General features: G+C 38.4%; 1 protein-coding gene across 2 annotated transcripts in view; it reads left to right on the top strand.

Moving 5' to 3' along the window:
• Positions 1-25,273, top strand: part of fam91a1 (family with sequence similarity 91 member A1) — a 96,088-nt gene extending 70,815 nt beyond the window's left edge. For both annotated transcript variants that reach the window (XM_041245340.1, XM_041245339.1), the window contains exons 20-24: positions 3,802-3,948; positions 4,511-4,588; positions 17,539-17,659; positions 18,740-18,809; positions 24,336-25,273. In XM_041245340.1, the coding sequence (XP_041101274.1) occupies positions 3,802-3,948; positions 4,511-4,588; positions 17,539-17,659; positions 18,740-18,809; positions 24,336-24,533 (614 nt within the window). In that variant the 3' untranslated portion in view covers positions 24,534-25,273. The remainder of the gene's footprint in view (positions 1-3,801; positions 3,949-4,510; positions 4,589-17,538; positions 17,660-18,739; positions 18,810-24,335) is intronic.
• Positions 25,274-27,773: the final 2,500 nt, after the last annotated feature.

Here is a 27,773-nt window from a genome sequence, read left to right as displayed (position 1 = left end):
GCACTCCACAAATCTGGCCTGTATGGTAGGGTGGCAAGAAGGAAGCCATTACTCAAGAAAGCCCACATTGAATCCTGTTTGAAGTATACAAAAAAACTCAGGAGATTATGTAGCCATGTGACAAAAAGTTTTGTGGTCTGACAAAATTAAAATAGAACTTTATGACCTAAATGCAAAGAACACCATTCCTACTGTGAAGCATGGTGGTGGCAGCATCATGTTATGGGGATGTTTCTCATTGGCAGGGATTGGGGCACTTGTCAGGATAGAAGGGAAAATGAATGGAGCAAAGTACAGAGAAGTCCTTGAGGAAAACCTGCTGAAAGAAAGCTGAAACTGAGACAGAAGTTCACCTTTCAGCATGACAACAACCCAAAGCACACAGCCAAAGCTACACTGGAGTGGTTAAGGAACAAACTGGTAATTGCCGTGAGTGGCCCAGTCAGAGGCCCGACTTAAATCCATTCGAAAATTTGTGGCATGACTTGAAGATTGCTGTCCATCAACGCTCCCCAAGGAACTTGATAGAGCTTGAACAGTTTTGTCAAGAAGAATGGCCAGATATTGTCAAATCTAGGTGTGCAAAGTTGGTAGAGACCTATCCCAACAGACACACAGCTGTAATTGCTGCCAAAGGCGCTTCCACCAAGTATTAACTCAGGGGGTGGAGACTTATCCAATTATGATCTTTCAGTTTTGTATTTTTAACATATACTTTTTTTCTGTCAATAAAAACTTTTTTCCCCTTAACAGTGTGGAGTATGGTGTTTAGATAAGTGGAGAAAAACCCTCATTTAAGTGCATGAAACTCTGAGGCACTGACACAACAAAATGTTAAACAAGCTCAAGGAGGTGTAGACTTTCTATATATATTAATTTGTTATTCAAACAGATGGTAAGTTTAGTGAAAGAGAAAACAAAAATTAACTGAAATTGAAACTGATGTTGCAGTGCACTTCAGGCAATAGTTTTCCTAAATATATGTATTTAGATATCCTTATGGCGTTTGTACGGCAGATTTGCAAAAATAACAATTTTATAAGCACTTCTACTTAGAACCGCCAGGTGCGTCATTTTGATGTGTTTTAAAATACAGTACTTTTTTTTTTTTTTTTTTGGTACAGACTACAATAGTATTATTTTAGTATAGAATCACCACCCCAACTTCCTTCCTAGCCCACACGGAAGTATGTGTTTCAGTGGAATGTGTTCTGGCTGTAATTCAATGAAACTGTGTTTGTGTTTTACGTGACAGCTATGGATGTAAACAAACCTGGGATTTATTTTTTTTATATGCAGACAATGTTACAGAATCGTTTTCACTAAATCTTGAGATGTTTCCATTTTGATTAGATGCAATTTGCCCTGGCAACAAGGCCAACCAGGATTTGCCCACAACAATGTCAGTGGAGGTGCGCTGTTTCCACAGAAGCACTCTGCTGCAGGGTCACGCTGTAATAATCCGCCCTTAGCCTATATCCAACTATATACATTCCCAGAAATTAGAACTAGTTACTGTGCCAAATAAGAATACTAAAGTATTTAAGTGCAGAAAGATTGATTGACAGCGAAAAAAACACATAACTTGTACTATTTGCTTAACACAAGAAAAACTATTTGCACTCCAATAAGGACATGAAATCAAGCTTTCAAAAAAAACAAAAAAAACAAACAAACGCAGCACTTGCACATTAAATGCACGCGCGTGCAATTAAATGCAGCAACCACAACAAACAATTAATTCAGAATGAATTATATTAACTGGAGATCATACATTTAAACTTCATCCCCCATGAATTAATTGACCATAAGGTTGCAGTGTTCCATTTGTTTAAAGCAATGTGAACTTGCCTTGCGCACTGAATGCATCCCTGCACAGGGCTCCCCTAGGTCCTAAATCCTGCTATGGACATGTAAACAGGCCTCCCATCACTTTCTTTCTTAAAAATGCAGACCTCTCCTTTTCAGGAGGTCTGGAGGACAGAAAAATGTACTGAAGTTCCCAACAGTCTGTGGTGATGGTGCGCCACCTTGTGAAAGGTTAGGCATCCCACCCTCTAAAGTACTGTTTCCCAACCTTTTCTGACCAGCAGCACACCTTTGATACACGCAACTTTTTTGAGGCACACCAAACATATATTTTATGACAAAAGCACAGTCTCCTGATCCAGAGTGGAACAGTCGATAAGGCAACTGTTACTATGGTGGTCAAACTTAATTTAATAACAGAAACAGATATAAATTGATTATATTTATCAGTTTTAACCAACTTACAGATATCTGAAACAAAAACCATTAAAAAATATTTGAATGCATACAGATATGCTAATGATTTAACCCGTAAGTCCTTGGGTTTACCATGCACGCTGAACTAACGGAGTTTCAATAGTTAAAAAAAAATAAGTGATTATATTAAAATAACATCACAATTCAGATTTTTTTTTTTTTTTTTTTTTTTAAATGTGTGCTGCATTTTCTTGTTAAAATAGCAAATTGCTGACTTTTACAATAAGTTCCTCTGAAAACACCCTCTCTCACTGGGCACATGTCAAAAGTGGGAGGCACCCACAGAGCCGCTGCTTCAGTGCATTAAGTCCGTACTGCAGTAAAACATTTAAAAAGGTAATATTTTGTTTACAACATACCAAAATGTGACCATTAAATGCTTATGTTAAAGTAAATGAATGTGTCTGTTAAATGCAACCCTATACATTATATCTTATTTTTCCTAATCCTTATTTGTGGGTCACAAAGGCACAGTAGCACAAATGAGTTGCAGAGCAGCAAGTCCGCTGTTGAGATGGGCCTGTCAAACTGAAATCACTTATTCCCACCACTATAACTCTGAAACCACACCTGATATATTAGTAATTGAAAGTGGTATGTCTTCCTGACATACAGCACTAACCAATAATGTATGTTTTGAGGGTTTGGTAGGTGGTTACAGCATCAAAATACACACTTACTATATTTGCTTGAGTATGTTGAGAAATTTAACCTCAAAACACAATCCTGAAGTTGGGAGGGTCGACTAATACCCGAGTAAAACAAAAACCTTGTCAGAAAACCTTTAATGTCTGCAAAAGTCATGGCCGGTGTTTGGTTACTACAATCCCTGTCTGTACCTAGCAGATGGTAGTTTTTTTCTGTTTTGGATATGAGCCAGTTAAATATATTTGGAAAGAAAATTGAACCAAGATGATTGTGTGCCAGTGTAAAATAAAGTAATAGTCTAGCCCTCCAGTCACCGTGCTATTTATAGTCCCATGCTCTGGGGATTCAGTACATATAAGATGTCTTGAAATGTTAAAATAATAAGTTGATAGTAAATCCAATTGACATAGATGCTGGTATGCAGAGGCACTCCAAATTTTAATTGCTCAAGTATAATCTGATTCTCTGCTTCACATCTGCAAGCAATTGTTTTTTGGAGTTAAAACAACACATATATGGAAGGATCACGCTCATTTATAACAACATGTCTTTGATTTACTGACACAATAACATTAGAACTGTTACCAAACAATTACAAGTTATGGATTTTCAGTCTTTGTTTTGGTTTCTTGTAAATATTGAAATTTAAAAGCCTTTGATTTCTAAAAAGGTACTGTTATAGACTGAACATTTTTTTGTGTTATGAAATAAATCACTAAACGAGCTGTGTGTGCTTTGTTTTTAGTACCTTATTACATAGTAGAGGGATCAAATGAATTCTATATTCCTAACTCCAGTTAACTTAGGTATTCTGTGTATTCACATTCTCATACTTCGTATCGAATGTGTTGTGCTTGTTATTTCTAGATTTCTCCCGCACAAACATGTGTGGTCACAAAGCGTTAAAGGCTTTGAGAGAAAAAGTGAACCTGGATTACTTTTCTGGATATGTTACCATGTTGAACCCCAACAGTAGGCAGACCAGAAGGCTTAGTGACTCCTCTGAAGGAAAAGGTTAGTACATATTTACATCATTTTATCATAAATTATACTGCAGCTGTAATTATATTACTGGGCATTGTGTGGAATTAGCTAATTATGGGCTTTTGGTTGTTTCTGCAGTACATCTCAGTGAAAGAGTTGTGGTGCTAGACATTCAGCCACTGTGCTCTATAACTTCTCATCTACCGAAATGTAATTTGGAGAGCCTAGACCTGTAGCATATACACATACAAGTACTGTTTTCAGAACAGTGATATTCTGATTTAGTTTTCTAGAAACAGGTTATTCTGCAGTGTGGGAATATTGAATAAAGACAGTAGCTCTTGTGTGCATAATGTTTAAATTACAGTGTGCTTCTAGCCTTCTACAGAGTGCCCTATCAGAGGTACATATGTTCAAAAATTGCTTACTAGTAAATGTAATGTACTGTTTAAATGACACTTGTTTAGTCAGGCAATTTTTAATCATTAGTTATTTTTTGCACAAAATTAAACATACCTGCCTTACTAGGTTGAAAGATTTTACTGCTAATAGTTATTATAATAATTCAAACATTTTGATACCTGTTTCTCAGGTGAGCTTACTTCAGGATCTGATGTACATGGCAGTACAGAATCCTTTGAGCTGGTTGTTGAAGTAGGTGGTTCAGAAGGTAAGTACATATTGCCTGTTCCATAAATCAGTGTATAGATTAGACTTTAATAATGAGTCCCTATTACTGTACATGTTTTGGATGGACTGTTGCAGGACTGTTGTATTTCTTAGTGAACTATACTACTACATTATACAAATAGTGGTGTTTCCATCTACCACTGTTGAAAGTGCTATGAAATGAACTTCAATACCAGTTTTATCAACCCTGGTGCACAATTATATATTGGAGTTAACCGTAAGACTAGTGCTCATCTTTGGCTGTTCTTTTTTGTCATGTGGGTTCATATTTTGGTGCCTGTTGTATAATCGATTCATTTAAAAAAATGGGAGTTGAAATCTGCAATCACCAAGTAATGTAACTCTGCAACAGAAGAGATTATTGCATTACAGAGCTGGTTCAAGTGGTTCAACATGTACTTATTCTCCTGGTTTTCTTTTTTTAAATGTCTTATTAAAATACATGTAACCCCTTTGTACTGCCAAACTTCACCCTGTGATCAGCTGTGGGGCAGGCAGTGATTGGATAGACCACAATGGGTTTGTTTAGCTGATCACAATGGGTTTGTTTAGCAGACTCTCAGCTACGTGCTTCCTCCAAATTGGCCAACTTCCGGTTCCCATCTACCATCGAGTCACTCTGTCTGTCCATAGGAAAGCATACCACCAACCTTACACAGCGTCCTTTGCAGCTCAGATTCCTTCTCTCTCTCTGTCACAGTTGGTCAAACGAAATTTAATATTTTGACAAGCAAATTCCAAAATCGATTATTACATTTAGTTTTAATACATTTAGCTGAATGCAGAAGCAGATATCTCCTTTGTTTATGTCCGTGTTAGCCATGTGGTGCATGGGGCTATCTATCAAATACGCCCCCCCCCCCCCCCCCCCCCCTTTTTTTTTGGGGGGGGGGGGCTTCATTTGGCTCTTACAGGTCTCTCGGCCGTTGAAAGGTTTTCTTGGCTTTTTCCAGAGAAAAAAACAACTAGAGACCTGTGCTTGATGTCTTTGATTTTTTTGGACTGGAAAGGGAAAATTATAACCGCTAAAGGTTAAATGTCCTTATGCCAAATAAAGCAGTCCCATGTATAACTTTGAATTACACACTAAGTTAAGGTGAGTAAATTAATAAAATTAAAACGTGTAAAAGAAAGTAAATAATTATTTTGCTAGTGTGCACATTGCCATTGAAAAAATACACGGGGTGGGGGGGTTGAGATGGCACAGAGTTATTTTTTTTCTTCCTGTCAGTGCAGACACACTGAGCAGAACAGACGTAAGGAATAAAAATAAATTAAACGACATCTCGGATTTCATTAATGAGTTCAAGATATGTGTCACCATTTACAAAACGCTAAAAATACATTATTAAGTGACAAAGTCGGAGTGAGTGAATATAAAACAGTGATTTTTAAATAATTTTTTTCGGTTTTGATATCTTCTGGTTCATTTTAATTGTTGTTCATCCAAATTGGCCTGTCTACTTACTACTTTGGGATTTTTTGCAGGTAATTGGTCACTCAGTTTCATAGTTACAGCTGTTCATCTGTATGTGAATGTAAGCAAGATAGCTACACAATACTTAGTTTAAATTCTGTGAGGCAGCGCAGTGATTTAGTATATGTGACAAGGCTCCAACTGTCCGTATCCTCCAGTATACGGACAGCTGGAACTTTGCTTGATCAATCACATTGCTTGTTTCAAGTTCCATTGCGAGCCTTGGAATTATACATATAAAATGCTGCTATTGAAAAAAATAAAAAATTCTGTTGTGATCTATATTATAATGCTACAATTGGAAACACGTTGTTATTTTGTTATTTAAGTTCTGTTGAAATACTCTATTTCCATTTTTCATAATCACAATAAAAGTGTGTATTTAAAATTAAAATTAAAAAAAAAACTGTCCAAATTGCTTATTTGTGGGCAAAATTATTTTAACATTTTATTTGCCAAAATAAATGGGATCATATTTCTGTCCAAACATCTAAAAACCCAAGCACGGTTGGCTCTTGGTTTAAGTGACGATGCATTATAAACACCTTCAATAGCAAATTGTGTAATTCTTAAGACGGCCCTGATTTGTATATGTTTTGAAGCTGAATGGAAGGGCCACATGTGTAGCCCTAAACAGCCCTGCGGGCCTCAGGCCCAACAACACTTCCAAATGCCAGAAACTAAAATACATGGATAAGGAAATAACCAAAAATGCATTCACTAAATGAAATGTAAGCAGTGTTAACATTTCAACTGAATAATAAATAACAAAATAATTGAAATTAGAAAATGGATTGGAAATAAAGGGCCTTGAATGTTATCTTTGGTCACATCATTTGGTGGCCATATTGGATTTGTCAGAAATATTCAAAACAACTTCTTCTATGAAAGCTTTATGCCGATTGAATCAAAACTTTGTATACTTAGCCTTGGCAAGCTTGTTTATTAAGTTCGTTCAAAGGAAGTCGCTACAGAAAAAAAAAATCCTGGCCTCCGCAAGCCAATCAAATTTCAGCTATGGTCATTTGCTTATACAGACTGGAAAATTGCAAACGTAATACCGATCCACAAAAAGGGAAACAAAACTGAACCAGGTAACTACAGACCAGTAAGCCTGACTTCTATTATATGCAAACTTATGGAAACTATAATAAGAGCCAAAATGGAAAATTACCTATATGGTAACAGGGTACTGGGAGACAGTCAACATGGTTTTAGGAAAGGGAGATCGTGCCTAACTAACTTGCTTGATTTTTTTGAGGATGCAACATCGATAATGGATAATTGCAAAGCATATGACATGGTTTATTTAGATTTCCAGAAAGCTTTTGACAAAGTCCCGCACAAAAGATTAATTCTCAAACTGAACGCAGTTGGGATTCAAGGAAACACATGTACATGGATTAGGGAGTGGTTAACATGTAGAAAACAGAAAGTACTGATTAGAGGAAAAACCTCAGAATGGAGTGTGGTAACCAGCGGTGTACCACAGGGATCAGTATTAGGTCCTCTGCTATTCCTAATCTACATTAATGATTTAGATTCTGGTATAGTAAGCAAACTTGTTAAATTTGCAGACGACACAAAAGTAGGAGGAGTGGCAAACACTGTTGCAGCAGCAAAGGTCATTCAAAATGATCTAGACAAGATTCAGAACTGGGCAGATACATGGCAAATTACATTTAATAGAGAAAAGTGTAAGGTACTGCACGCAGGAAATAAAAATGTACATTATAAATATCATATGGGAGATATTGAAATTGGAGAAGGAATCTATGAAAAAGACCTAGGAGTTTTTGTTGACTCAGAAATGTCTTCATCTAGGCAATGTGGGGAAGCTATAAAAAAGGCTAACAAGATACTCGGATACATTGTGAAAAGTGTTGAATTTAAATCAAGGGAAGTAATGTTAAAACTGTACAATGCACTTGTAAGACCTCATCTTGAATATTGTGTGCAGTTCTGGTCACCTCGCTATAAAAAAGATATTGCTGCTCTAGAAAGAGTGCAAAGAAGAGCGACCAGAATTATTCCGGGCTTAAAAGGCATGTCATATGCAGACAGGCTAAAAGAATTGAATCTGTTCAGTCTTGAACAAAGAAGACTACGTGGCGACCTAATTCAAGCATTCAAAATTCTAAAAGGTATTGACAGTGTCGACGCAAGGGACTTTTTCAGCCTGAAAAAAGAAACAAGGACCAGGGGTCACAAATGGAGTTTAGAAAAAGGGGCATTCAGAACAGAAAATAGGAGACACTTTTTTACACAGAGAATTGTGAGGGTCTGGAATCAACTCCCCAGTAATGTTGTTGAAGCTGACACCCTGGGATCCTTCAAGAAGCTGCTTGATGAGATTTTGGGATCAATAAGCTACTAACAACCAAACGAGCAAGATGGGCCGAATGGCCTCCTCTCGTTTGTAAACTTTCTTATGTTCTTATGTTCTTATATTACAGTGTTTCTCTATGGTGCAGTGTGGTAGAGTGATGAAACTTCATACAGTAGTAGAGGCCTTTGGGAAATTAATGTCAACGAAAGAATGAAGTTGCTATATAAGAACTATATAAACGGTTGTGCTTTCTATTATCATTGAACTTCAGTGCATTAAGTTCAACACTGAGTTTTCGTTTTCCATTTTTATTGCATTGATTAACAAATACAAAATGAACATGACTGTATAATACTTTGATGCAGAGTAGTCAAGAAGGGTTTATAGTTAGAAGGGTACAAGTTCTGTACTGTTAGTATAAATAAATATTTACATTAATAAAGACGGTGCAGGTCATTTCAGATTCTTGCTGGATTCATTGTTAAACGAGGCAGTCTTCCCAGCGACAGCGAGTGGGAGAAGTACAGCGTGGAAAAGTACAGAGCAGTTTCGAAGCAGAAAGGAGAAATTGCATCTTGAATTGCTTTAATCAGAAAACAGAGGACATTGGGGAAACACAGCCGCGTGTGTTTTTCTGATAACAAACAAGCTGAAACTCGGAGCAGCTGATTCAAATTCAGCGCCGTTTTGAGACACGGGCGAGGGGAGGAGCCAACAGCACAGCAGAACAACGCAGTTAAACAAGGCAGTCTTCCCAGCGACAGCGAGTGGGAGAAGTACAGGCGTGGAAAAGTACAGAGCAGTTTAGAAGCAGAAAGGAGAAATTGCATCTTGAATTGCTTTAATCAGAAAACAGAGGACATTGGGGAAACACAGCAGCAGCCGCGTGTGTTTTTGTGATAACAAACAAGCTGAAACTCGGAGCAGCTGATTCAAATTCAGCGCCGTTTTGAGACACGGGCGAGGGGAGGAGCCGACAGCACAGCAGAACAACGCAGTTAAACGAGGCAGTCTTCCCAGCGACAGCGAGTGGAAGCGACAGCGAGTGGGAGAAGTACAGGCGTGGAAAAGTACAGAGCAGTTTCGAAGCAGTTGGAAAGCAGGTTGACGGCTGCAGAAGAAACTAAACTTCAAAAAAAAAAAAAAAAAAAAAAAAAAAACTCAACATGGTCTTCAAGCCAGTAATCTGTGACACCTGCTTGATGTGGGAAATCCGAGAAAACCCAGCGGAGCTAAACCAAGTGTGCGTAAAGTGCCGCGCGATCCAGGATTTGCATAAACTAGTAAGTATGCTAGAAATGGAGCTGGAAGAAGTGAGACAGCAACAAGATCTTGAGGAACTGGCACACCCACAATTCATGGAAGTCTGCATCACCCCTAACAGACTGAAAGCCACCAGGGAGATAGAAGGTCAGAACAGCTGGGTTCAGGTAGGCAGAAGCAGGGAAAAAAAGAAACTTCGTCAAACACAACCACCAGAAATCAAAACAACCAACAGATTTGAGTCACTTCAGAATTGTGATGAGCAGAACCAACAACAAGAGAATGAAAGGAACAACATCCAGGACCCTATTGACAGTGGTGACCAGACAGCAAAAAGAAGGGAGGTCATGATTGTTGGGGACTCCATATTGAGAAACACAGCAAGTTCAGTTCGCAGTTTGGACCCCCTTACTACAACAGTGTGCTGCCTTCCGGGAGCCTCGGTCAAGCACATCACTGAAAACGTGGACAGGCTCCTAGAACGAACAGGAGACGACCCGGTAGTAGTCGTCCACATCGGTACAAACAACATTGGAAGAGACAGACCAAAATCCCTGCAAAACAAATTCAGAGAGCTAGGAAGGAAATTAAAAGAAAAAACCAAAACTGTGGTATTTTCTGGTATACTACCCGCACCTTGCAAAGGACCATATGGACAGCTGGAAATAATAAATCAAAACCAATGGTTGAAGACGTGGTGCACACGGGAAGGCTTCACCTATCTTGATCATTGGACCACATTCTACAACGAGGACTATCTGTATAGACGGGATGGACTGCATTTAAATAACAAGGGAACTAGTCTACTTGGAGAAAAGATCCTCGAGCAGGTTCGGAAGCATTTAAACTAGAAAGGAAGGGGGGAGAAATCAACAAAAAAACAGAAGGGAGACCGCATCAAAACAAGAACAACAACTCAGGTAAGACAACCATTAAATGTATTTATCTAAATGCTAGAAGTATCAGAAACAAAATTCTAGAACTTGAAGCTACTGCACTAACAGGTAACTATGATGTGATAGGTGTTACAGAAACTTGGTTGTCTGAGAGTGATGGGGACGAATATAATATTTGTGGGTATACACTGTATAGGAAAGACAGGCAGGACAGAAGAGGAGGAGGGGTAGGCGCTATACATAAGAAACAGTCTTGAAGCCCAGGTGTTAAACCTGGACAAAGAAAATAAAACCGAATCAATATGGGTCAGAATAACAGACAAAAATTCAAAAGGCATAATAATAGGAGCATGCTATAGACCGCCAGATTCAGACGGTGAGCAAAATAATCTGTTATACAATGACATTAGAAATGCGTGTAGCAAAGGAGAAGCCATACTAATGGGGGATTTCAACTTCCCCCAAATAAAATGGGAAAACCCGGTGGGTAGCGCGAAGGATGAAATAGAAATGGTGGAAATGACAAATGACTGCTTCCTAACACAATTTGTGAAGGCACCCACTAGAGGGGAGGCATGCCTTGATTTAGTCTTTTCAAATAACGAAGATAGAATAACTAAAACAGAGGTCAGAGAACCACTGGCAAACTCAGACCACAACATGGTCTCATTTGAAGTGTTTTTTAAATCCTCAAAAGTAAAGACTAAAGCTAAGGTTTACAATTTTAGAAAAGCAAAATATGAAGGCATGAAACAGAGACTAACAGAAGTAGATTGGAGTAAAATAGAGAAAACACCCACAGAAGAAGGATGGTTGTTCTTCAAAAACGTAGTACTAGAGGCGCAAAACAATTATATCCCTAAAGTAGACAAATCTAAATGTAAAACTAAATTGCCAAAATGGTTTAATAGATCAATTAAAAAAAATATTCAGCGAAAAAAGGCACTTTACAGAGCATTAAAAAAGGACCAAAAAGAAAGTACACAGAAAGAGTACACAGAACTGCAAATGCAAGTCAAAAAGGAAGTTAGAAAGGCCAAGAGAGAAATAGAAATGAACATTGCTAAGGGAGCTAAAACCAATTCCAAAATGTTTTTCCAATATTACAACAGCAAGAGAACATTCAAAGAGGAGATTAAATGTTTAAGAGATACAAATGGCAAAATCGTAGATGAAGAAAAAAAAAAATAGCAAATATATTAAATGATTACTTTTCACAAGTTTTTACAAAGGAAGATACTGACAACATGCCCCACATGTCATCCAGTTCCTATCCAGTTTTAAATAACTTTAGCATAACTGAGGCAGAAGTGTTAAAGGGACTAGGAGCTCTTAAAATAAACAAATCCCCTGGGCCGGATGAGATCCTCCCAGTAGTACTCAAAGAAATGAAAGAAGTAATTTACAAACCGCTAACCAAGATCATGCAGCAGTCTCTTGACACAGGGGTGGTACCGACAGACTGGAAAATTGCAAACGTAATACCGATCCACAAAAAGGGAAACAAAACTGAACCAGGTAACTACAGACCAGTAAGTCTGACTTCTATTATATGCAAACTTATGGAAACTATAATAAGAGCCAAAATGGAAAATTACCTATATGGTAACAGGGTACTGGGAGACAGTCAACATGGTTTTAGGAAAGGGAGATCGTGCCTAACTAACTTGCTTGATTTTTTTGAGGATGCAACATCGATAATGGATAATTGCAAAGCATATGACATGGTTTATTTAGATTTCCAGAAAGCTTTTGACAAAGTCCCGCACAAAAGATTAATTCTCAAACTGAACGCAGTAGGGATTCAAGGAAACACATGTACATGGATTAGGGAGTGGTTAACATGTAGAAAACAGAAAGTACTGATTAGAGGAAAAACCTCAGAATGGAGTGTGGTAACCAGCGGTGTACCACAGGGATCAGTATTAGGTCCTCTGCTATTCCTAATCTACATTAATGATTTAGATTCTGGTATAGTAAGCAAACTTGTTAAATTTGCAGACGACACAAAAGTAGGAGGAGTGGCAAACACTGTTGCAGCAGCAAAGGTCATTCAAAATGATCTAGACAAGATTCAGAACTGGGCAGACACATGGCAAATGACATTTAATAGAGAAAAGTGTAAGGTACTGCACGCAGGAAATAAAAATGTGCATTATAAATATCATATGGGAGATACTGAAATTGGAGAAGGAATCTATGAAAAAGACCTAGGAGTTTTTGTTGACTCAGAAATGTCTTCATCTAGGCAATGTGGGGAAGCTATAAAAAAGGCTAACAAGATACTCGGATACATTGTGAAAAGTGTTGAATTTAAATCAAGGGAAGTAATGTTAAAACTGTACAATGCATTTGTAAGACCTCATCTTGAATATTGTGTTCAGTTCTGGTCACCTCGCTATAAAAAAGATATTGCTGCTCTAGAAAGAGTGCAAAGAAGAGCGACCAGAATTATTCTGGGCTTAAAAGGCATGTCATATGCAGACAGGCTAAAAGAATTGAATCTGTTCAGTCTTGAACAAAGAAGACTACGTGGCGACCTAATTCAAGCATTCAAAATTCTAAAAGGTATTGACAGTGTCGACCCAAGGGACTTTTTCAGCCTGAAAAAAGAAACAAGGACCAGGGGTCACAAATGGAGTTTAGAAAAAGGGGCATTCAGAACAGAAAATAGGAGACACTTTTTTACACAGAGAATTGTGAGGGTCTGGAATCAACTCCCCAGTAATGTTGTTGAAGCTGACACCCTGGGATCCTTCAAGAAGCTGCTTGATGAGATTTTGGGATCAATAAGCTACTAACAACCAAACGAGCAAGATGGGCCGAATGGCCTCCTCTCGTTTGGAAACTTTCTTATGTTCTTATGTTCTTATGTATCCTTCTCCTACGCCTTTGATGTTGCTCTACGCACTTCGAATCGAAACTGCTATATTGATTTGCTAAACGATCATATTGATTTCACGACAAACTCCGACTCTATCTTTGGACATCAGAGATAACTCAGTTCTAGGACCCTGCTCTGACATAGTTTGGCACGTGTTCTAAGTGAGTCCTGAACTATGTTCACACTTGTCTGAATTACAGGTGTTAATATGAGTCCAATGCTGGTCTGAAAAAACAGGATATCGCACTGCGATATTCTCACCACAGGATCTCAAAAACTAACAAAATCCCAAATCAGGATGGCATAGAGTGCTTAAAGAAACAGGGAGGTCATCACCAACACATTGGAAAAAAAATTTCACAAATCAATGAAGACAGGGAATATCCCAGCTGACTGGTGCGTTACAGATGCAATAATCATATTTAAAAAGGGAGATGAGGCAGAAACTAGAGGAGTATTTATACAGCGACTATCATAGGAGACAGCAAAAAAGATTCAGAAAAGGGCACTCCTGCTTGACAAACCTGACTTGAGCAATGAACACTAAACGAGGCTATGATAGCATACACAGACTTCCAAAAAGCCTTTGACTAAGTGCCACATGAAAGGCTAATCATCAATCTGCAATCCTTGGGAATACAAGGTTGTACATGCAAGTGGATACAAAACTGGTTAAAACATAGGAAGGAGAGAACACTTATAAGAGGGGAAATCTCGACTGCTGCAGTGTACTGAGTGATGTGCTCTGTCTTTGGACCACTCATGTTTCTTATCTACACTACTTATATCGGGGGGGTAATTAGAAAAGTTGTCAAATTTGCAGACAAGGTTACAGCCACCCAGAAAATCCAAAAAGATTTCAACCACATACAGAAATAGGCAGAAGCGTGGAAAATGAAATTCATTGCCATCAAATGTATAGGCCCACCAAGAGAAGGACCTTGATTGTGTAATTGATCAATCACTGTCAGTTCCCACACAGTTCTGGGAAGCAGTCAAAAAGGCAAACAAAATACTTAGTATTTAGCCAAAAGTGTAGAGTACATAACCAAGGAGGTTATGAGATCATACTATGCCCAATTCTGGTCATTACAGCACCGCAGGCACCGAAAGAGCAAGCAGACTAATCCTAGGGCTTTAACCGTTTGCAGTCCATTTATTCAGCGCTCATCAAGCACGTCGGGTCCAATTTGTTTTCACATGCGCAGTTTATTTTACACATGCTGTTTTAATTTTTTTTTTTTTTCCAAAGTAAAATAGGTGCAAAAGGCATTAAATTGCAAAAAAACACTTTGTACTGTATCTACAGCCAAGTCCCACCCCTTGTTTGCTGTATTTTTCACATACCTCTTTATAGACGTGCATACTGCTAAATCCTCTCCTGATCACTGGTTTTATCACCAAACTCCTGAATAATGTGATCCAAGTCATTATTTTATTACTATAACATCTCTAAAAGCTCTGCAAATATCTGCGATTTTCTTTGCGCGCTGGATGCAGAAGCAATGACTTCCATTATGTCCGTTTTATCTCTGTAACGCATGGGGCTAGGAGATACGCCCCTTTTTTCAGTTTCATTCGGCTCGTATCGGTCTCACTCAGCCATTGAAAAGTTTTGTCGGCTTTTTCTGGAGAAAAAATGACTAGAGACCTGTGCTTTACGTCTTATTGATGATGTCGGGCAGGGTCCGAGATCAGACTGGAAAGGGAAAATTGTAATATAGGACCTGGTCCGACATAGGACTGCAAAGGGTTAAGGACTGAGATATGAAGAAAGACTGAAAGAACAAAATCTATTTAGCCTGGAACGAAGAAGAATCGGGGGGGATATGATTTAAAATCTTAAAAGGAGTTGACAGAGTTAATGTAAACAATTATTTCAAGCGAAGTACAGAAACCAGGACCAGAGGACATACTTGGCAATTAAGTAGAGATAAACAGAGAGTGGTGCATGTATGGAATAGGTAAAAACACTTGGATCCTTTAGAGCCAATAACAAAGTTCTCAGATCAATCCATTACTAGGACTGTTCTTTCTGAATTACTGTGGGAATGTTCGGTGCCACCTGCCCCTCTGGGGCCCCGTGGGGCTGCAAGCGCAGTCTGGCCACAGGAGGACATAATGTTCATCGCCGCCTCTGAGGAGGTGGGCAAACAGAAGCTGGGATTCCCGCCTGTCGGCAGAGCTCATACCTCTGATAAAGAGGTATGAGCTGCAACCTTGCCTGCCCTAACAAGCAGTGCCAGGTGCACAAAACACAATTCCAGAGCTCTCACTATATTCATGCTTGACTAGAAGGCAGTTGAAATATGACACCGCTTTTCTCCTAATCATCAGCAGCTAGTCCCTCGCTCACACACACACGCCCACATCCAATGCACAGAGTACATCTGAGATAATGCAGACAATCTTAAGAATACATCACATTAAGCTTATTAGTGTTATATAGATTAAGTATATGGCAAGCTTACTTTTAAAGAAATTCTTCATTTAGCAATATGAGGTCGATTACTTATACTTCATCAAGTTTCACTAAAAGTTATTTCGCACACAACGTGTGCAAACTAAATAATTAACAGTTCAATTCTAAGTGAATGTGTTACAATTAATTAATTTAGTTCCATGAAAGGAAAATGCAACTGGAATTATACTCAACGGTTCCTTGAAGCTTAGACTTTTGGTCCGCTGGTTTGGAAACTGAGTCTGTTGAATTGTCCAGTACAAACTCTCCTCTCAGTAACGAAGTCTTCAATCTCACTTTTGGATCAAACTCTGCAACAAAGCTTTCAATTCTTGATAGAATCAACAGTTCTTCAATAGAATCACAGATAGCTGCCAAAGTCTAGGTTTGTCGCCGGTATAGGATCCACAACAGCGCCTGTGCACTTTTCCCTTTTCGTTGAATCTTTAGGTAGCAGGGCAATTTCTTTTGGAGACACTTTTTTTTTTAGGTGTACAGCAGACCCAGACTGGTTTGTCTGATAAGTCGCTGTAAGTTTTACGGCATTCTTCTCCCAGGGCCTCCGTCTCGTTGCTTGTAGCAGTTGACTCGCTTGCAGCTTGCTTCCTCATCTTGGGTCAATTCAAGGCAGAATTCCGTCTTGATTCCGTTTTTAAGCAGAGTCCCGGAGTCACAGCTTTGCTTAACAGAGTGACAGCACCTTGTTCACAAGTACTGTGGAAGTGCAAAATGTTCGGTTTTGCCTTTGAGTGTTTTCGGTTTTTTTACTCTGCTGATGTAAAGCCACGTTCGAAGTTCAAAAATGGTCAGAAAAGTGCTCTTTTCAGATGCCTCAACTCTAGTAACCACCGAGTCTTCCCTGTGACGGAAAAGCTGTTGAGTGTTCGAACCTCTTGTTCGCGACATCTAAGCAGGTCACAAGTTTGTTGCAGTTGGGACTGGTTGACATCTATACTTTGTCTTCGTTGCACCGAACAGCCTGTATTTGCAGTTTTGCAGTCTCTTCATTGTCCTTTCAGCCTCACCCAGTTCAGATGCCCCCCTCCTAGCCCTGGTCATCTTCAGTTTAGTATGCCTGCCAGGAACCAAGGGGCCCTTTTTCTTGACACAGCAGTTTGCTCTTTTTCCTAAGACACAGCAGTTTCATTAATTGGTCCAGTTATATCATTAATACATGTTCATGTATTATATTCAGGGAATCTGTCCTACAGTGTATTGACCCATTAAGTGATGCTTACATTTTGTACTTGAAACGTTCAGTGAAATAGAAATGTAACCAAACCTTCAAGGACACTGCGTCCATGATTGCAGCAGGATTGAAGGACAAATGATGCAGAGATCTGTGAGCGCAGTCCTTTTGATACCTCGAGGTTGGAGTCATGATTGCGTCACTGGCTCGGTGAGCAGCTTTGGTGTACAGTATTTGGGATTCAGGTCTTTTAAATACGTTTTTGGTAATGGTTACATTTCTATTTCAGGGATCTCTCCATATATAAGGTAACATCATTTTAAAAGAAATGAACCATATAAATTGATTATTTTCTTGGTTACATTATTTTAATTTAAAAAAAAAATAAAAAAAATTAAAATTACATTTAGACCTTTTTTTCTAATTTGCAGCAACAATAGAAGAGGAATGGGTTCCTTTGGAATTATGCTTTGGAATTCCACTCTTTCAAACTGAACTTAATATGAAAGTCTGTCAGAAGATTACCTCCCATGGACTTTGTGGCAAGGAAAGGTAGGTTTTTGTCATTATTAACCTAACAGGCCCTGAAAAGATCTGTTGAGTGTTCATATATTCCAAAAATGGACCCTTAAATGACTGTTTAAGATTTGAAAAAAAGTGAAATTGCCTTGTTTTATTTGACTCATTTTCAAATCCTTATGTCATCACACATTTCTGTGGATAAGCAACCATGGTTCAACCATTTTGCATGTTGTATGCCCAAGGGTCTTTCCAAATACCAGCTTTGTGATGGTCTTAATGGAAGGCCTTAATGTGTTTCTCAACATTTCAGAATATTTGATTCTTGTTGTAAACCACATTGTCACTTCTCAGACTGTTTTCAGTTTCAACAATTAAGTAGTTTCATTATGGAAATTGAGTCTTAAAAGGTTTATATAATGATTCTCTCCAGTCCCATTTAATGGTCTATGGACAAAAATTTTAATACTTCTCTGCCCCACCTCTCCCAGACAACCAGATGTGGTGATCTTTACACATCTATCCTGCATGAGTTGCGAAGTCATCTTGTATTGCATGCTGCTGATAACCAGTCAGAATATCTTTTGAATATAACAATTAAAAGCTGTATGACTAGCAGTTTTCCACTGACTTCCTTTTCTCACAAAACTGTTCAGATCAGGTCTGACAGCCTATTATATAATGCGTAATGTTTACGAAACCCCAAACAATTGAAGCCTTAGTGATTGTAAAGCCTTATATAAATGTTTTTAGAGACAAGTTATTATCAGTCTCTCAACAAGGTGGCAGTTTCTTCATTTGAAGTGTAACTACATGGCCTCCCTTAACATTTGTTAAAGATTTGAAGTGGAGCAGCCATCATTTGACTCCAGCTTTCTGAGAGCAGCCTAACTCTTATTGTTCATGACTATCTCCAAAATGCATATGGAAGGTGCTGGTGAGGTAGATGCTTATACAGAATGAAAGGTATATAGTGCCTAAGGTAACTTCATTGTGTACTGCTGTTGATTGCCACCACGGAATCATTCTTTCTTTGGTTTGGCTTGTAGACTATAATTATTGTTGGTTCATAAGTAGTTTTTTGTGTTTTTGTTTTTTTCTTTGCCATTACAGCCTAGAGAAACTTTTACATTCCAGCAGAAAACTGTCTTTGAAGGTTCTGAGCTTCATCCAGTCATTCCAGGTAAGGGGAGTTTTTTCTGGTTTACTCATTTGGTTGAAATACATATTTCTTCTTTTCTGCTATGAAGAAGTGCCAAGGGTGTGGCTGAGGAAAGTTATTGAAGATGTGCTCATTCACTATAGAGTGGTAGCACCCTGCTTCCCTGACACAGAGCTTATAGGCAACCTTTAATATTAATATAATAGAAATTGACAGAAAGCATGGTACCATTAATTCAGATCTGCCACAATGGGGCTGGCCTAAGACATTTTAATTCCATAGTGGTTTGGTGCCTACAAACAAACTACAGAAATTCTGACACATCACGGCTGCCACCGCTTTATAGCATACATGGATGACATGACCACCGTGACTACAACAGCAGCCTGCACCAGTCAGTTACTTGGCAGGTAACATAAGATGGGCACATATGCAGTTCAAGCCTGTCTAGTCAAAGATACAGTAGTGGATCAAGGGCCCAATTTTCATGATGTCACAAAAGAGCTCAAAGTCAGCGCAAACTTTTTTGCACGGGAATGCAATTTTGGAGCCAAGCTTTGCACTGTCTTTTAGGGGTATTGCTAGCGCCAGTGGTCGGCATAGCTTTTTTGAGGCGTGGTGTCATTAACATTTAGTTGTGAAGTGGTTTTGATCCGGTGCAAAGCCGGCACTGGGTGCTGCATTTGCATTTTGAAAGTGACATCTCAGGCAGGCTTATTTGGAGCGCGATCATGGGCGCTGGGGGTAGAAGGAAGTGAAACATGGAGAAACAACAGAAGAAGAATGTAAAGACAAAACGTAAGTATATATACATAGCTATATTTATATTTTATAAATCAAATATACATACATTTGTTTGTTTTTAGAGATAATGGAATATGCAAATTACAGTTGATATCTGCCAGACTGCAGGCAGATCTGGAAAGAGATACAGGAAGATATAACGCATTGCCTGTTGAGTTAAGGTCACGGATGCAATAACTTTTTTTGCCACTGGTTCCTTTGAGAGGACTGTAGGTACTACTGCAGGTATGAGCCAGTCTGCTGTAAGCTGTGCAGTACATGAAGTTACTGCAACTTTAGTGAGGTGTGCAGGGCAATGTATATGTGGCTTAAGACACTGTTTGCAAGACAGATCAGGGAGCCCATTTTTATATGTATTTTTTTGTAGGCTTTCCAGTATGTTTGTTTTCTAATTTTTATTTGAGGACACATCTGTAAAAGTCACACCTCTAAAACCATCAATTGATGGGAATGGCATATAAGGTATTTATTACTGTCTGCAGTGTAGTTTAGGGGTCCCTACTATTAGCAGAATCACTTCATACAGCACAGGGGTTGAATACTTATACAAGCAAGAGCATTCCACATTAAACAGAAGTTAATTTTTTATTTTACAATCAAGACAATTATCTAATTATTTAATTGCTTTTTGTCTAGTTGTATTTAATAATGTTAATTCAGTCGATATAATTAGATATCGCTAATAGTGGGGACCCCTACAGTACAGGTGCTCCATATTTATATAAAAGACTTCCTTGCATAAGACAATAAAAAAAAATGCTGGATACTGATCGGTTGGTTGGACGATGCTTGTGGACCGCAATTTTTAAATAGTGCCACAGATTCTCAATGGGATTGAGATCAGGACTTTGACTGGGCCACTGTAGGACATTCACCTTTTTGTTCTTGAGCCACTCCAATGTTACTTTGGCCTTATGCTTGGGATCATTCCTATATTTTGCTCCATCCATTCTTCCTTCAATTGTAACAAGATGCCCAGTCTCTGCTGATGAGAAGCATCCCCACAGCATGGTGCTGCCACCACCATACTTCACTGTAGGGATGGTATGTCTTGAGGCGTGGGCAGTGTTAGGTTTGCGCCACACATAGCGCTTTGAGTTTTGGCCAAAAAGCTCTAACTTGGTCTCATCTGACCACAAAACCTTTTCCCACATCGCAGCTGGGTCACTCTCATGCTTTCTGGCAAACTCCAGACGTGCTTTCAGATGGTACTTTTTGAGTAACTGCTTCTTTCTTGCCACCCTCCCGTACAGGCCAGTGTTATGCAGAGCTATTGATATGGTTGACTGGTGCACCATTACTCTACTCCCAGCCACTGAACTCTGTAGCTCCTTCAAAGTGATTGTTGGCCTCTCTGTGGCTTTTCTCACAAGTCTCCTTCTTGTTTGAGCGCTGAGTTTTGATGGACGGCCTTTTCTTAGCAGTGCCTGGGTGGTGTGGTGCAGCTTCCACTTCCTGATTATTGATCCAACTGTGCTCACTGGGATATCCAAACGCTTGGATATTATTTTGTACTCTTTCCCTAATCTATGCATTAGTATTACTTTATCTCTAACTTCTGTAGAATGCTCTTTGGTCTTCATTTTCCTTCAGATTCACAGCCTTACCAATGATCCTTCAACAGTGGGGTTTTTATCCAGAAAATGTGACAGCAACTTTAATGGTTCACAGGTGGAGGCCAATGGTAAGGTAACTGTGTCCTCGTTAGGGCAATTTCTTTCATCTGTGCAAACTGGGAGCTTCCACAGCACAGGGGTTGAATACTTATGCAGGCAAGATATTTCAGTTTTTTATTTTTCTTAAAAATATTTCCCAACATAAAACCAATGGCACCTTACAATAATTGAGTTTAAGTGTTTTAAAATAAAATATCAAACAGCACGAAATTTCAATGTACCATTTGTAATTCAGTAATATGAGAGAATTGGTCAGGGGTCTGAATACTTTTGCAAGGCACTGTATATGTTGCAGCCGAAGGAATGGCTGAAGTGCATCAGAGTTCTCCTCAATGATGCGGCGTCTGCGCCAGGATCGAGGAGCTGTCATAAGCGCCTTGTAGTACTGCTAGACTTTGGGCAGGAGAACTCTGTGCTGGTCTGACATCACTGTCCTGTTGTTGACCTGTCCTCATTCTCCCTTTGTTATTCTCTTCTAGGGATGTTGGTATGACAGAGGTGTTGATCTTTCTCCTCTCCCCTCTGTTGAATGGGATCTACAGAACAAATATTTTGGCTGTGTATTTTTTGCTTTTGTTTGTTACTATATAAATTCATTGCAGCATCAATAAAACATGTACATCGGGCTCTATTCATTATTAATTGTCATATTTTTACCCCATAGCACGTACTTTTACAGCGCATTTATTAAATGAAATAGACAATTAACCTTTTGGTTTTACAATCAATACATGAATAAATATATAAACATGCCAAATACATATAAAATTGGTTTAAACGGTGAGGTATCAAATATGACAGTTACACAATTTTGTGTAGCCATCACTAGTTTTATGTAGCCTAACAATTCCTAAAAAAAAAACCTGACTGTTTGGAAAAACAAAGTTTAAATAGCATTATATATACATACACATACATACATACATACACACAGTACCAGTCAAAAGTTTGAGTACACTTGATGGAAACTAGGTTTTTTTTTTCATAATTGACAATGTTTTACGTCGTATACATTTCTGTAAATACTTGAAAATGAAAACACATGTTACAATATACAAAACATAAGGAGTATCAAAGCAATGTTCAAGAAAATTGAAAATTGTCTCTAAATCTTGGATTCCTCAAAATAGCCACCCTTTGCCTTAATAACATGAAGGCATTCGGTTAACAAGTTTCAGCAGGAAATCACCCGGCATGTCTTCCCAGCTCTTCTGCAGCAATTCCCAGAGATGTAGGGCACTTGTGGGTAGCTTTGCTTTGACTCTTCTGTCCAGTTCGTCCCATACAAGTTCTATGGGATTGAGGTCTGGTGACAAGGCAGGCCAGGTTATTAGATTGAGTTGTCCTTCACTTTCCTTCTTCGTCAGATAGTTCTTGCACAACTTTGAGGTGTGTTTCGGGTCATTATCTTGCTGAAGAATGAAGGACTGCCCAACTAATCCTGATGGAATGGCATGCCTCTGAAGTATGCTATGATAGCCATGCTGGTTGAGCTTGCCATGGACTTGGTAAAGATCACCAACTCTGTCACCAGCAAAGCAACCCCAGACCATGACACTGCCTCCTCCATGCTTGACAGTGGGAACCACACATGCAGAACTCATGCCCTCTCGGCGTCTTACAAATACTCACCAGTTGGACTCAAATATTTCAAATTTTGACTCCTCGGTCCATAAGACCGACTTCCACTCCTCAAAATGTCCAGTTTCTGTGTTTTTTGGCCGAGGCAAGTCTCTTCCTCTTATTCTGCACTCTTAACAATGGTTTCTTTGCAGCAATTCTTCTAGTTAGGCCAGCTTCATGCAATCTTCTCTGAACAGTTGATGTTGAAACATCTGTACTTCTAATAGCATTTAGCTGAGCTTGTATTTCAGGGGCAGTTTATCGCCGGTTTCGTAAACCTGTGACTCGAATGAACTTGTTCTCTGATTCTGAGGTCACCCTTGGCCTGTCTGACCTTGTTTGGTCCTCATGAGTGCCAGTTTCTTCAAATCGTTTGATGGTCTTGGCCACAAAAGTTACAGACACTTCTTGCAATTTGTCTTAAAGATTGACCTTCATTTCTTAAAGTAATTAGTCTTTTTTCTTTGCTTAACTGAGTGTATTTTGCCATTTTCTGCTCCCTTACATTCAGGAATGACAAACTTGTGCCTTGCTACCTATATTTATAGTAATCATGGACCCTCCTCGCCTGTTAACAATAATTGGTGACAGAAGGTTAATTAGGTAACATGCTAGTTAACTCAGAGAACATCTAACAAAGACACTTTTATATTTAAGCCAGTGTTCTAACATCGTGTTATACCCATTTCAGACTTTTAACTGATTTGGGCTTTAGACTGAAATCCCATTGCTTTGGCTGACCATTTCATTGAAATTGACAAGATTTACATTTTCATTTAAAAATTACATTTTTGAATGCAATTCCCTTATGATTACACTATGTAACACAATGTTTGTTCCTGGGTAGTAAGTGTTATTTCCCAATTGCTTATGCCTCAAAAGTATAGAAAATGGCTATTATTCCCCACAAACTTTGCTTTTGTGACCAGGACAGTGATATTTCAAAATATCACTATTTCCAATGGGAAAACGGGCAAATGTGTGTTTTTCCGTTCACATAAAGTCAGTAAAAAACAACATATGAATCCAAATCATGACTACAAAAGTAAATACAGTAAATCTCGAAAAACTACTCTCTTCTAAATCTTTTGTAGTCATTTTTGTATTACTTTAGTATAAATACATGTTAATTTGGATTCGCCCATTTTCCCATTGGAAATAGTGATATTTTGAAATATCACTGTCCTGGTCACAAAAGCAAAGTCTGTGGGGAATAATAGCCATTTTCTATACTTTTGAGGCATAAGCAATTAGGAAATAACACTTACTACCCATGAACAAAAAAAAAAAAAAAAAAAAAAATTGTTACACGGTGTTATCAGCTTACATAAGTATACATCATATAATGAAATATTGTGTTTATAGATAAGTTTATACAGTTAAAAGCATAGATAATCATGAAAAACCTGGTAACCATGCTAATTAGTGTGTTCTGATTTTTCAGGAATGTGAAACATCTCTGGATACTGGCTCTGACTGCAGTGCAGCCAGTTTACTGAATCAGTGCCCTTCATCCTCTGATGCTGGGGTTCCATTCCCTGCTCAGAACCTAATCTTCAAGGATGGATATCTCTCAGAGTGGAGTGGGCGGGCTCCTGCAACTATACAGATCTCAGCCTTACAAAAGGACAAACCAACATAAAACAGACTGTACCTCTTTTCTGAACCTCTGAGCCTTGCCTGTTATTATTGTGCATATTGTGGTGTTGTACTCAACCGGTGCTGTTCATTTTGTAAACCCTAATTGTATCCTGCAGTAAGGTTTTTCAAGAAATGCAGCATCCAACAAACCTGTATCTTTATTAATAGGGATGAAAATACCTACATTTTTATTTACAAGGTGTTTTTTTTTTCATAATGTCCCACTTTTAAAATGGAAGCTTTCAAAAAAAATAATAATAATAATAACAACAATAATTTAAACTGACTTGCTGTTGAAAAATTATGTTCCGGCCCAACCAAGGCCTGTGAATGTGTTTATTGCACAACACAGTCCTAAGTACTTTGAGCAATACCATGCCAAAATCGGAACAAGGTAACCCTAATTACACCTCTATAGGGGCTCTGTTATATGTCCAGTTTAGTGTATATTTTGCAACACTTGTGATAATCATGGTGGGCTTGAATTATCAAGACATTTGAATACCATATTTGAGTACACCTCCGCTTCCTATGATCACAAATAAGCACCTTAGGTTGAGGTAACTAGCATAGAAAGCATAGCATATAGATTTTCACATATAGATGCTCTTCTAAGGCATTGTTATTGTAACTTGTTCAGTCTTATAATAAGAGGTACATAATATAAGCAACATTACACTTCCTGATTTGTGTAATAAGATACTATGTAAAACATCTTTAAGGATAAATAAAAAATATAAAAACACACTATGTTTCTTTTTTCATGGACTGGAATGGATTGAAAATAAATATCAAAAGCCAAACATGTTCAAAAAGCTTAGATCGCTATGTACTATGAGATTAGCTGGCGTGTGTATTTTGGGCTATCACAATGGCAGAGGAAATAATAATGGGCATTTAACGTTAGGGTTAACTTAATGTTTATAAACTAACTGTCAAACTAAATTAACGCAGCACCACTACACACGTTACAAAATGCAGCAGCAATATTTACAAGACATGCACATTATTTAACAGAACGGTGAAGCAACTCGTGAAAAACGGGAAACACCAAATTGCTTGATGACTTGCGTCTGATTCAGGTTTTTTTTTTTTTTTTTTTTTCAAGAACTCAAACAATTTCCAACTTTCTGTAGCAAAAGAAACAGCGGTGCATTTTGCCATTTGTTCTCATGCCATTTTGTATCGATTAGGTGCACTTGTGCAAATCAAAATGGAAAACAATTATATAATGACAGTTCTGGAAAGGTTTAATAAGCCTATCAGTGTCTCTGAAGACAGGTCGCTTTTTTTACAAAACAGGACTGTATCCGTTGTGAATGAATTGCTTTCGGTGTCAAGAAGGTGTTCCTTTAAGCGAAATTCCTGTTCCTTTAGCCAGAGCATTTACAATGGGAAAAATCTGTTTCACCACAAGGGTGTTCCCTTAGGCAAAGTGTTCTCTTAGGAGGTGTTCCTATACACAGAGACTACTACCATTATATTTTTCAACGTGTGTAAGGATAGTTGTACTGTTTGAATTATTATAAAGACTATTCCTTGCAGTCATGGATTCTGGGGGGGGGGTGGGGGGTGAATAAACAAACATAATATGCAAAGGTGGTCTCATAGAAGTATTCACCCCTCTACCATTAATGTCACATTTTGTTGAATTCAAATAAGGGGTTCACAGTTTTTCAAACAAACTTTTGTTTTATTCAAAGCTGTAGTGGTTAAACTGAACACTGTTATATGAGGAGGAGGTTAAATGTCAGCAAAACTTGCAAAGAAAATGTACAAAATGAAATGTACTGGTTGCATAAGTATTCAGCCCGTTAAGTCAGTTTGGATAGGTCTCTACTAGCTTTGCACAATAGGATGGTAACATTTTTGCCCATTCTTCAAGGGAAAATTGCACCAGTTCTGATAAATGAGAACTAATTCTAAACAGAAGTTGAAAACAATCCTTTTGTAAAATATGGATGTGGTAAATGCTGGGGCGGATTACACTATGTAACGCAATTTTTGTTCCTGGGTAGTAAGTGTTATTTCCTAATTGCTTATGCCTCAAAAGTATAGAAAATGGCTATTATTCTCCACAAACTTTGCTTTTGTGACCAGGACAGTGATATTTCAAAATATCACTATTTTCAATGGGAAAATGTGTGTCTTTTTGTTCACATAAAGTCAGAAAAAAACAACATATGAATCCAAATTAACATGTACTTATACTAAAGTAGTACAAAGATGACTACAAAAGATTTAGAAGTGAGTAGTTTTTCGAGATTTACAATTATACTGTATTTACAGTATAATTGTGATGTGTGGGTGATGTGCTGCGCCAGACACAACACTTTGCATTTAGGTCAAATAGTTCAATTTTTGTTTCATCGGACCACATGCCTTTTTGCAAATTCCAGCGGAATTTTACATGGACATGGGCTGGGCTTTTTCAGAAATGGCTTCCTTCTTGCCACTCTTCCATACAGGTCAGATTTGTGGAGTACCTGAGCTATTGTTGACACAAGGACAGTTTCTCCCATCTCAGCCATGGAATGCTGTAGGTCTTTTAGAGTTGTCATTGGCCTCTTGGTGGCTTCTCTGACCAATGCCCTTCTTACTTGGCTGCTCAGTTTGGGAGGATGGCCTGCTGCAAGCAGATTCTGGGTGGTGCCGTGTACCTTCCACTTCTTAATGATCGACTTAATTGTGTTCCAAGGAATATTCAATGCCCTTGAAATCTTTGTTTACCCCTCCCCTGATATGTGCCTTTCCACAACTTTATCCCGGAGTGTGTGTGTGTGTGTGTGTGTGTGTGTGTCAACTGTGTATATATATATATATATATATATATATATATATATATATATATATATATATATATATATAGTAGCGTATTTCTGGGGCGGGTTCTTTGTAAGGCGGGGTTTACACATAAAGCCACACAACACAAGTCTAAGTAAAGGTTTAAAACCGGTTTATTATTTTCAGGCTTTGACAGCGTTCTTGATAAATAAAAATCAAAACAACCAAAATAAATAATCCGCTGCCAGTGGGAGGTCCTTCAAGCGTTGTCTTTTCAAGCCGGGGTTTGTTACCGAGGGTCGTTTTCATATACAGAAGGTGGGTCCAAGTGCCGTTCGAGTTTTCCAGTCCAGTCCTAGTTTGTCGTTGAGTGTTCAATCCTTGTTGTAATTATCTCTGTAAAACCTCCTTCTCCACAGTACATATTCTCTCTCTCTCTCTCTCTCTCTCTCTCTCT

This window comes from Polyodon spathula, chromosome 3, assembly GCF_017654505.1.
Source record: "Polyodon spathula isolate WHYD16114869_AA chromosome 3, ASM1765450v1, whole genome shotgun sequence".
NCBI classification, from domain to species: Eukaryota; Metazoa; Chordata; class Actinopteri; order Acipenseriformes; family Polyodontidae; genus Polyodon; species Polyodon spathula.
This window is presented reverse-complemented; position numbering and strand designations above follow the sequence as displayed.